The sequence below is a fragment of the Echinops telfairi genome, unplaced genomic scaffold (genome assembly GCF_000313985.2).
Source record: "Echinops telfairi isolate 266 unplaced genomic scaffold, ASM31398v2 ScPeMD7_7421;HRSCAF=8459, whole genome shotgun sequence".
Lineage (NCBI taxonomy): Eukaryota > Metazoa > Chordata > Mammalia > Afrosoricida > Tenrecidae > Echinops > Echinops telfairi.
The window spans coordinates 17803389-17815528 of record NW_022111321.1 but is presented as its reverse complement, the minus strand read 5'-3'; the positions used below and the strand labels follow the sequence as shown (position 1 = coordinate 17815528).

General features: G+C 44.7%; 1 protein-coding gene across 1 annotated transcript in view; it reads right to left on the bottom strand.

Annotated features, from left to right (window-relative positions):
* The window catches only part of DDX10 (DEAD-box helicase 10), a 279004-nt gene extending 267284 nt beyond the window's left edge, over positions 1 to 11720 (bottom strand). The window contains 1 exon segment of the mRNA XM_004709048.2: positions 11483 to 11720. Within this exon segment, the coding sequence (XP_004709105.1) occupies positions 11483 to 11668 (186 nt within the window). The 5' untranslated portion in view covers positions 11669 to 11720.
* Positions 11721 to 12140: the final 420 nt, after the last annotated feature.

Sequence of the window (12140 nt, the reverse complement as noted above, 5' to 3'; positions counted from 1 at the left end):
AGATTGGGGACCCAAAACCCATCTGTAGGCAACTGGACATCCCCTTACAGAAAGGTTGTGGGGAGGAGATGAGCCAGTCAGGGTGCAGTGTAGCAATGATTAAACATACAACTTTCCTCTAATTCCTAACCACTTCCACCACCACCACCCCAACCATCATGATCCCAATTCCACCTTACAAATCTGGCTAGACCAGAGAATGTACACCGGTACAGACGGGGAATCACAGGGAATCCAGGACAGATGATCCCTTCGGGACCAGTGCTGAAAGCAGCGATATTGGGAGGGTGGAGAGAGGGTGGGGTGGAAAGGGGAAACCAATGACAAGGATCTACATATAGCCTCCTCCCTGGGGGATGAACAACAGAAAAGTGGGTGAAGGGAGATGTCAGATAGTGTAGATATGACAAAATAATAATTTATAAATTATCAAGGGTTAATGAGGGAGGGGGGAGCGGGCATGGAAGGGAAAAATAAGGAACTGATACCAAGGGCTCAAACAGAAAGCATATGTTTTGAGAATGATGATGGCAACAAATGTACAAATGTACTTGACTATGGAATGTGATGAGTTGTATGAGCCCCAAATAAAATGATTTAAAAAAAAAAAAAGAAATACAAGGGAAAATGATTGAAAATCACAGATCATGATGAGAACAGTGCTTTTTATAAAACATGGAGCACAGGTTGAAATTAGTTGTATAAATATAACTTGTGAGTGCAAAACTTTCACAATGTTCACCATAGATGCAGTGGCATGTGGAATCCCACCTGACACTCATTTGAGGGTGTCCTGAACAAAAGGTATTATTTCATAAGAATCGAAGGAAATGCCTTTATCATGCTCTGAAGCCACAATAAGTATCATTTTACATTATCCAAATGTTCATTACTGATGTTCATTAGCATAAACCCAATCTTATGAATTCCAATCTGACTGCTCAGGACAATTGTTTCATTACAACTGGTGCAAAGCAGAAACTGCTGCTCAGATCTGGGGATATGCTGCCAAATTATTCATGATTCACAAAAGAGGAAAGTTGCATTTGTAAGGTTCGTTTATTTAAATTACACTCCGGGCAGCCAAGGGGCAACAGCTTCTATTTCACTTTATAATCTACACATCATCTTTCCCAGCGTTCATAATGTAGCCCAGACAGGGCTACTTTCCACCCTCAAACTCTAAAAGCACAAATTTTATTAAAACATTGCCTGAATCCCTACAAATCCTTCCAGATCACTGGGGAGACAGCAAGGAACTAGCATTAGAAGGAGAACAGCTCAAATAGCATCCTGTCTCTGTGAATAACTTCTATTTGAAGATAATCTCACAAATGCATTCAAATTTGGTGGTCTACACTTCTCTTACAGAATTATCTGCTAAAATGCTGTTTTTATAGGGAATGGAATGTTGGCAAAAAGTGGTTGTGAAAACAGGGTAGAAGCAATATGCATATCTGAGGACCTCCGGCTGCACTAGGGAGAAGGGGACTCCAACTCCTTACTGCCTTGAGGCAGAGGTCAGTCAGACAAGCCTCCGACACCCCATTCTAAAGGAAAATGGTCAAACACTAAACATGTCCACATATTCTAGCCCATTGAAATGGTAACTTATTTTAAGTTTAAGCAGACTGGGTTAAATCTTAATGGGTTTGGATTTAAACTAACTCAGTGTCTTCGGGAAAGATTCTTCAACTCTGAGTCTGTTTCTTCATTCAGCAAATGTATTTCTAGCCATTCTTTGGAAGAAAGATGAAGCTATCCACACTGGTAAAGATTTAAGCAAAAGTGGTGAAGAAAGCTGATGGTAGCAGGCTATCAAATGATATAGCGTCTGGGGTCTTAAAGGCTTGATGACAATCAGGCAGCCACAGCCTACCTGGACACGGACACTGAAGACAAATCAGGTGCATAGGCAAATGCGGTGAAGAAAGTTGATGGTGCCCAGCTGTCAAAATATATAGAATCTGGGGTCCCATAGGCTGGAAGATAAACAAGGGGCCATCTAACTGAGAAACAACAAAGCCCACACGGAAGAAGCACACCAGCCTATGAGATGACAAGGCATCGAAGGGATCAGGTATCTGGCATCAAAGACAAAAAAAAAAAAAATCATAGCATTGTGAATGAGGGGGAGTGCAGAGCCCATCTGATGTAATTGGACATCCCCTTGCAGAAGGCCTGCAGGGAGGAGACAAGCCAGTCAGAGTGCAGTGTAGCAATGATGAAATATACAGTTTCCCTCTAGTTCTTAAATGCTTCCTCCCACCACTATCCTGATCCCAATTCTACCTTACATATCAGCTAGACCGGAGGATGTACACTGGCACAGATAGGAACTGGAAATACAGTGAACCCAGGACAGATGAACCCCCCCCAGGACCAGTGGAGAGAGTGGTGATATCAGGAGGGTGGAGGGAAGGTGAGGGAGAAAGGGGAAACAGATGACAAGGTCTACATATGGCCTCCTCCCTGGGGGACGGACAGCTGAGAAGTAGGTGAGGGAGACGCCAGATGGTGTAAGATATGATAAAATAATAATTTATAAATTATCAAGAGTTCAGGAGAAGGGGGGAGCGAGGAGGGAGGGGAAAAAATGAGGAGCTGACACCAAGGGCTCAAGTAGAAAACAGGTGTTTTGAGAATGATGATGGCAACATATGTACGAATGTGCTGGACACAAATGATGTTTATGTACAGATTGTGAAAAGAGTTGTATGTGCCCCCAATAAAATGACTTGAAAATAAATAAATAAATAAAGGTGTCCAATGAAGAAAATTGGGTTAAAAAAAAAGATTTACAACCTCAGAAACCCTGTGTGAGGTGGATATAAGTTGGAATTGGGTGGATGGCAGTGGGCTTGGGATTACTCAGTATTTTAAGGGTCAAAGGCAGTAACACATCTAAGCTAAGTGGTAAGGGGCAGAGGCACATGCCACAGGAAGAAACAACTTAACCCCTGATGAACCAACCCAGCTCTGATGCCTTGCATGGAGCTGACTCATCCTGGCAACTTAACAATTCTGGTACTGGGTGTGGCCATGGCCTGCAGTGAGCAGCTTTTCCCCACCCTGCAGTTCTTGGCCATCAGCTCGATTCTAACTCACAAAGACCCTAACAGGACACAGGAGAACTTTCCCATTGAGTTTCCAAGAGTGTGAATCTGTATGGAAACAGACCACTGGATCTTGTGCCTACAGAGCAGCTGTGGAGTTAATGACACACTTTACTCAACCAGAGTGCTCAGTGCTCAACCACTGAGCCACCGGGTTTCCTCCTCTTCCCCTGGGGATACCTGTGGGCAGAGGTCAGCTCACAAACATCCTCCCTGCTGCCAGACCGCTGTCTCCCACACCATAGGGGACATAGTACCTCCCCACTCCCTGCTGCTGGGGACAATGGGCAGACTCCTGTAGGAGTTCACATCCTACTGATAATGTTCTCTATCAGTTGAGCCAGGAACAAGACAAACAGGCTCTGTGACATCCAAAGTTAGGCTGCCATCCTGTGTCTGGGATCCGCCCATCTTGTCACATGTATACCACAATCCCTCCTCTTCCCTATTGTGTGTATGTCCCTAGAACACCCCCTCCCATTGCTGTATAACCTATAGTGCAACCCCTTCCTGTGATGTATGTCTTTACCTGTAATTGGTGGGCTTGCACGCCCCCAAAAGGTATATAGGTGTAGGTCAGCAATAGAGATCTCTCTCTCTCTGAGCTCTCTCACTGGTCCCGCTCGCCTCTCTTCCCCTTCTCCTCTCCCATCCTCACTCTCTTATTCCCTTGCCCTCCTTCCCTTCCCTTCCCTCTCCCTCCGTGTGGACCACCAAGCTGGGCTGAGGTGAGCAATGCTACCATGTAATGTGTCTGACTGCATTACTGTAATATGCTCTCGATGACTTTAATATAATACTCATATACCGCTACCGTACAATTGTGCATTTCTGAACCCGTGGGTAGTAGCGGTGGGGGCTGGCCCCTCACCTCCCTAAAACTTAATACTACAGATACCTATTCATCTTCAAGATTTAACTTAGATTCTCTTGCTGACAGCGTAGCTCTACCAGGTAGTATTTCGGGCATACCTTTATGCTAACATTGAGGACATGGTTGTGGTTATTGGGTTCTTTGTTGCATTAGGGAAGGTTAATTTATTAAAATTGCACTCTAGACAATAACTGGACCACAACTTGTATGTGTTTCACATCACAATGGACACTTAACCTAGATCATGAAGCTCCCAAGATTAGAAACCAGAGGGGAAAAAATGAACTTTTCTCTGAGAGACTGAAAGCACAGTGCTTGTCCTTGACAGTTTTGTTTGCTACATGACTAAACCCTTTGTTCTCAATTTGAAAGGTCAGCAGTTAAAAGCTGCTCCGTGAGAGAATGACAGCGCTTTCTACCCCGGTTAGTCTTGAAAACTCACAGGGGCAGTTCTGCCCTATCCTGAGTCGACATTAAGTGGATGGCGATTCTGTTTTGTTCTGATTGCTAGCACCGATTTTATTTTTCATTGGGAACTTGAAGGTCTATAGAGCTGATCATCAGGTTTACCTTAAACAACTGATACACATTCTCATTCAGCTCATTCTCTGCAATTCCCTCCATGCACCAAGCTTGTCCCACTCCCTCCCTGTTTCCTCGTTTCCTAAGCCTGACCTTTGTCCTTGGGTAAGTGCTGCCCTTTTGCTCTTGAACTCCTCGTTAGTCTAACAGAGGTGAATTCAGTTCCAGACCTAAAGGCTTCAGGCCCATCTTTCTACTGGCCAGTAAGCCTGGTTCCTTTGAATCAGTGTTTTCCATCTTTTGTTGCAATAATAATTACTAATATTTATCGAGCTTTTGTATACGTAGGCTGGCCATATCCTCGCAGCAGACAACCCTGTGACATTTTTCCCCTTACATAGAGGAAACACAAAGATACACAATGAAGAATCATTTGTTCAAGGTTAAAGGCTTTAAAAACTAGTAAGTATAAAAGGAGTTCTAACCCAGGTGGTATAAATCCAACACGAGCACTTTCACTACTATATTTGTCTGTTGTTGGGTACCATCAAGTTGACTTTGATTAACGGTGACACCCTGTGACAGAGTACAACTGCTCCACAGGGTTTTCTTGATGAAGCGCTTCGCTACTCACCCAAAGGTTGTCGGTTCAAATACACCAGCTTCTCTGTGGGCAAATGATGTGGCAGTCTGATTATGTAAACATTGACAGCCTCCCACCAAATTCATTAGCCCTGAAACTTAATCAGTGGTCTGAGTGGCTTAAAGAGGAGGAAAGAGAAACTGAAATGGACTTGGCGCCTTGAGACAAACAAGTTCACTTCAAATACTAACACACACACTCTCACAAAAAAAGAAAAAGATTTAGTCTTGGAAACCCATAAGGTCACTGAGTCAGAACTGATTCAAAGGCAATGGCTTCGTTTTGATCTTTATAGAAACAGACTGACCAGGTCTTTCTCCGGTGGTGCTGATGGGTGACTTCAAACCACCATCCCTAGGGAAGCCTCTTTATGCCACTGAGGCTCCAAGTGTTGCTCTAGATCAGTGGTTCTCCACCTTCCTAATGCCCCAACCCCTTAATACAGTTCCTCATATTGTGGTGAACCACCCCCCCACCATAACATTATTTTCATTGTTACTTCATAACTGTAATTTTGCGACTGTTATGAATTGGGCAACCCCTGTGAAATGATCATTCGACCCTCAAAGGGGTCGCAACCCACAGGTTGAGAACCGCTGCTCTAGATGCTTCTCAAGAAATGAATGAGCTAGCCCTCCGCCCCATCCCTGCCACAGTGCCGCCATGGAGTGCTTGGGAAGGGGAGCGTTGAATGCCTGCAGCTACCTGCCTTCCAGAATGAGTTCATTAGCAGCTATTCTGAAGACACAACTGTTCTTCAGAACCTGAAGATCATATTGCATACGGGGCTATATTTTACCCCTAAGTCATATTTTTTAATCATTTTACTGGGGGCTTTTAGAACTCTTTTAACATTGCATTTATCAATTGTATCAAGCATATTTGTAGATTTGTACAGATGTTGCCATCATTATTTTCTAAACTCTGACTTTCTATTTGAGCCCTTTCTATCAGCTCCTCTTTTTTCCCTCTCCACTCCCCACCCTCATGACCCCTTCGTAAATATAAATTATTGTTTTCATATCTTACAATGATCGCTGTCTCCCTTTACCAGTGTTTCTGTTATTCGTTCCCCTGAAGGTGGGGGGCATTATGCAACGATCATTTTGATCTGTTTTCCCCTTCTTCCCCCTACCTTCCACTACCCTGCTGGTATCGTTACTCCCATTTCTGTTCCAGAAGGTTTTATCTGGCCTGGATTCGGGTTTGTGAGCTCTTATCTGCACCAGTGTACAGCCAGAACTAAAAGGCAAGACAGGGGTCATGAGAGTGGGGGGTGAAAAAGCCTCGAAGAATCGGAAAAATATTGTATGTTTCATCGTGCTATACTGCGCCCTGGTTGACTCATTCCTTGTGACCCTGCTGCGAGGGAATGTCCTATTGTCTACAGATGGGTTTGGGGTCTCTGCTCTCACCCCCCTCATTCTCAAAAATGTGGTGTTTGGGGTCTTCTGATGCTTGTTACCTGATTCTGTTGACACCTCATAATCACACAAGGCTGGAGTGCTTCTTCCAAGTGGGCTCATTACTTCTCTGCTAGATAGTCGCTTGTTTAACTTCAAGCCTTTAAGACCTCAGACACTATCTTTTGATAGGCAGGCACCATCAGCTTCACCACATATGCTTACATACCCATTTTGTCTTCAGTAACTGTGTCGGGAGGGTGAGCATCACAGAATGCCAGGTTGTTAGAACAAAGTGTTCTTACATTGAGGAAGAGCTTGAGCAGAGGCCTAAAGGCCATCCACTTCCTCAATTTATGGCCATATAAATATATGTACATAGGCCAATACCTCTATTTTTATAGATTAATATATTTCATAAGTGCACCCCTATATTCATACCCCTAACCATAGCTTTGTAAGTCGCACATATTTGATGGCGTCTTGGGCATGTCCTAGGTGCTCTGGTGGCAGTGGGTAACCACAAGGTCAGCAGTTTGAAACCACCAACAGCTCCTGGGGAGAGTGGCTTTCTACTCCCATAAAGAATTATAGTCTCTGAAACCCAAAGGGGCAGTTCTACCTTGTTCTATAAGACTGCTATGAGTCGAATCAACTCAACAGCAGTGAGTTTGGTTTATCATTTTGATGGGCATGTCCAGTTGGGACAGCTTTATTAATTGCACCGCCACTGTGGCCATGGTCTCGGTCCATGTAGTGCTGGCTCTCTTTCTCAATGTGTGGTGGAATGAAGGCAAACAAACAAACAGAATTAAAGAAACAAACATAATTGAAGAGGGCACCTCTTTTAGACAACACTTAAACTGCTTTTTGTAAAACACAAATACTCATGGCAGGTAGTAAGATTGTAGAATTGAAAGAACAAGGGGGTGTGGGGAGATTTTTTTAAAAAATGCAGTGCCACACCAATACCCCAGGGCTAGAAATACTAGATTATACTTCTAGATTTGTTGATCTCTGGGTCATCGAGGGATTTTGTACCCTATTCACTGTATGGCTCTTTGGGTGGTAGCATCTATGCACAATTTTTTTTATTACAAAACCATGGTTCACCTGTGTTATTCACTAGTCTTATGGGTGAGAGACTGAAAATGTTGACTAAGAAACATCTGAATTTCAACAATTTGACAGGTACCTGTTAAGGCCCATTATCACCAAGTTGACCCTATAGGACAGACTAGAACTTCCCCAGTGGGTTTCCAAGACTGTAACTTTATAAGAGTAAAGAGAACTTTATAAAAGTAAAGAGTTAGTGGTGAGCAGCACAACACATCACCACCACGCCACCAGGTCTCCATCAAGGGCCGGGAACCCTGGTGACTTAATGGCCATGAAAATGGGCTAATGTGCTTGACACAACGGATATATGTATGGATGGTGGTAAGTGCTGAACAAGCCCCCAATATGATGATTTTTAAAAAAGAAATAAAATGGGCTTCTAACCACCAAGTCCGCAGTGTGAAACCACCAGCCTCTACAGGAGAAAGGCAGGGCTTTCTACCTCTAAAAAGTTATAGCCTCAGAAACTCAGAGGGCAGTTCTACCATGTCCTACAGGGTTGCTGCTATGCGTCGGCATTAACTCAGTGGCAAAGAATGTGGCTGAGTTTTGTCCAGGTTTAAAAACAAAAAACACATAACCCTTGTTCTCATAAAACTATCTGCTAAAAGCATGGACTAGGGTTGGTAAAAAGTGACACATTAATACTAAGTATTTTTAGTGCTAGGGAGTCAGAGCAAAAGAAGATAAGTTATCTTATAAAGTACTCCTTCTATGCTCCGCGTTTTCCCTGAGAATTCCCCTTCCTTCTGTGGTTGCAGCCTCAGGCCTGACCTGGAGACCTGAGGGCAAGCTGGATATTGTTCTGCACATCTCGGCCTTATCTGATGCCTTTTGCAGTGCACATAGGATACAGCAATTTGTGGTAGCCATGGGTGGAGTTAGCTCCTGAATGATGAGGTCACCAGATGGAAAATTTTGGCAAGGATGTTCTAGGTGGGAAGTACAACTTGAGAAAAATCTAAAAAAAGACACAAAAATACATGATGTTCTTTGAGTGGGGGGAAATGTCTTTTGGGTTGTTGCATGTGACCCTGAATTGGCTTCAGATGAAGTTGGAGAAGAGGGTTGGACTTGGAACATGACGGCCTTTGGAGACTATGGTAGGCACAGTAATAGCTTTCCTAAAATGTCTGCATTCTAACTCCTGGAATCTGTGTGAATAGGCTGTTAACCGGAGAAAACTGGCCAATTGGAGTCATGTGGTTTACTACGCTGCGTTGAAAAACAAGGAACGGGGTCACATTCATCATCATTCGAGAACTATCTTGAACTATAAGGAAAGACCATTTAATACAACTATTAGTCAAGCTTATACACCAAAGATAATGCTAGAGATGAAGAAATTAAAGATTTTTACCAATTTCTGCAGTCTGTAATTGATCGCACATGCAATCAGGATACATTGATGAGTACTGGTGAACGGAACACGAAAGTTCAAACAGAAAGGAATGGCACCTGGTAATGATAGAAATCATGCCAGAGTGCACCTGACAGGATTTTATAAGAATAGCAACTTATTCATTGCAACTACCTGTTTTCAACTACATAAATGACTCCACACATGTACCTCACAGGAATCAAACCACTGCATTTGTGGAGAAAGTCAACATCATCAGTAAGAACAAGGGCCAGGGACAGAATAGAACAGACCATCAATTATCCCAGTTCTGATTCTTTCCTTAATCACAATTTAGTCTGCTGTGACTTGAAACAAATGGTTTTTCTCTTAATTGCAGTAGCTGAAGCATTGCTATATATTCTCGTGTATAAGCTGAGCTTTTCAACACATTTTTAATGCAGTGTTTGTCGTAAAATTAGGTGCCTCGGCTGATATTCGGATCGGTTTATACTCAAGTATATACAGTATGTTGGTTTGTGCGGTGGAGTTGGTACGAATGATACCCTGCCAGGTCCTGCTGCCAGCCTCACAGGCTCGTGTTTGAGTGGACTACTGCAGCGACTGTGTCAATCCACCTAGTGAAGGGTCTTCCTTTCTCTTGCTGACCTTCTACTTCACTAACCCTGAAATCCTTCTCCAGGTAAGGGTCTCTCCTGAGAACTTGTCCAAAGAACATCAGATAAAGTCTTCCATGCTCGCTTCTAGGGAATTTTCTGGTGGCACTTCTTCCAAAGCAGATTTGTTCCTCCTTCAGGATGCAAAGACATTACTCACTTTCATGAGAAATGGGTATTATCAGAGAGGGTTATAAGATATCTAAGAGGGTCTTAAAGTGATATCTACCCCATCTCCTGTCCTGACTTTCCAGTAAGATTAAGAAGTCTATGATGAAGGGGCCATTGTGGCTCAAGGGTAAGCAGGTGACTGCTAACTCGTCGCTCCACACCTGATAGGTTTCCAAGGCTATAAATCTTTACAGAAGTATGAAGCTTCATCATTTTCCCCTGGAGCCACTGGTGAGTTCAACTCCTGCCCTTGCAGGCCACATCATAATCCACTACGCCACTAAAGCTCCTTGTAGGAGTCCACCCAAAGGCACCTCAAAAGAGAGGCCTTGTGATCTACTTCTGAAAAACGAACCCTTGAAAATCGTACAGAGCACAGTTCTACTCTAACAGCACCTCACCAGGCCTTTCTTCCTACGTGTCTCTTGGGCACTACAACCTCCAACACATCCTTTAACGGCCAAGCAAGTTAGCCGTCTGCACCACCCTAGGACGACAGTCCCAACCCAACGATCTACAAAGTCAAAATTAGTTACTACCTAGACCTGTACAGTAAAAAAACTTGCTGGTTCCTCTCAGAAGCATAAGCTACTACAGTGATCCACACAAGATGACCTAAACCAAGGTATACTGAATCATTACTACTTGCCAGGCATTATGCAGAAAGGCTTTTATCTCCCTACAGCACAAAATGTAAAGTTCCGGGAAGGGAGGGGAAAAATGAGGACCTAATGCCAGGGGCTTAAGTGGAGAGGAAATGTTTTGAGAATGATGAGGGCAAAGAATGTACAAATGTGCTTTACACAATTGATGTATGTATGGATTGTGATAAGAGTTGTATGAGCCCCTAATAAAACGATTTAAAAAATGTAAAGTTCGTTTACCTTTAAAGACAAAAAAAAAACAACAAAACAGATGCACAGAGAAGCAGTAACTTACCCAAAGTCACTCACCTGATAAGCAAACGCTGGAATTAAAATCTTATCTTCACTCCAGAGCCCAAAGCAAACGCGTAAGCCCCAAATTCTACATAATCTTACTACGAGGGTAGTCACTTAAAGGAAATTGCCAGAGCAAGTGATGAGTTTAATTCCATGAATGATCCACATGTTAAATCCCTGGTTACACTGTGCTAGGAGAGGGTATTCACTGACCGGCTGCGTGAGGGGAATGTGGGCCAACAGACATGGGATTTACAGCGAAGGAGAAGCAGAGGAACTGATAGACCCAAGAAGGCTGAGCTGGGAGCTCTACCATTGCCACATTGCAGTGATGTTTCAAATGAATTTACCCATGCAGTTATCACTTGAACTCACGGCTACTAGGAACAAATCCGCAGCATTTTATCACTTACAGTGAGGTGAGCAGGAAAATGGCATGCAAGCACGGATGCCGGGGCTGTGATACCCTGCAGATCTTTCAGGGGGGAGGGGGCGCCTCAACAGGTCCCGCAGGACACCTGCAAGCCCTCTCCCTCCTCCTGCCCAGTGATTATCAGCATGCTCCCCAGAACAGGTGCTCAGTGGCAGGTCCGCCCTTCCCCTATGCAGCCCGTCGCCGCAGCAACACAGAGGCCCGCCGCAAGCCCCCTCCCAGCGCCGGGCCCGGCCCGCCTCACCTTCTCGTAGTTTTGCATCAGGCGGCTGATAACCTCGCGCTCCACCTGCCACTCGGGCTTTTTCAGTCGCTTCCTCAGCTGTTTCTTTTGGCTCTGTCTATGGCTGTGTTTCTTCTTCCAACGATTGAAGCTCCGGACCGGGTCGGGCCGGGCTCCCGGATCTAACGAGGCAGCAGTTTTACCCATCGCGGCGTCGGTGACAGACGCCCCGAAGCAAAGTACCCCTCCGGCCAGGCGGAGGTGAACTACCGAAGGGACGCGGAACCAGCGTGGAGAAAGCGGAAACTAGCGCGTGCGCGAACGCAGGCGCCCGCCTCCCAACTTTGGAAACCAGGGCACGCACCAATGACGGCCCGGGAAACGCCGGCGATGATTGGCGGTTGGCGTTCCAGGGGGCGTGGCGGAACGGTCCCTGGGAAACCGAGGCGGAGCAATGCGAGGATGAGGGCGGTGCTAAGCGGCTCTCGAGAGCACGCCGGCTCTTTAAATATGCGCGTGCGCACTGGTTGCTCCTACTATCTTGACGTCATACTACTAAAAGTTTGTACAGCTTTGCTCTTGCTTCAAGCCTTACAGACCTGTGCACATGCACCAACGCGAACACATTTATTTACTCTGTGAATTGTCATTGCAATTCTCGTTTAGCATATTGGAGACT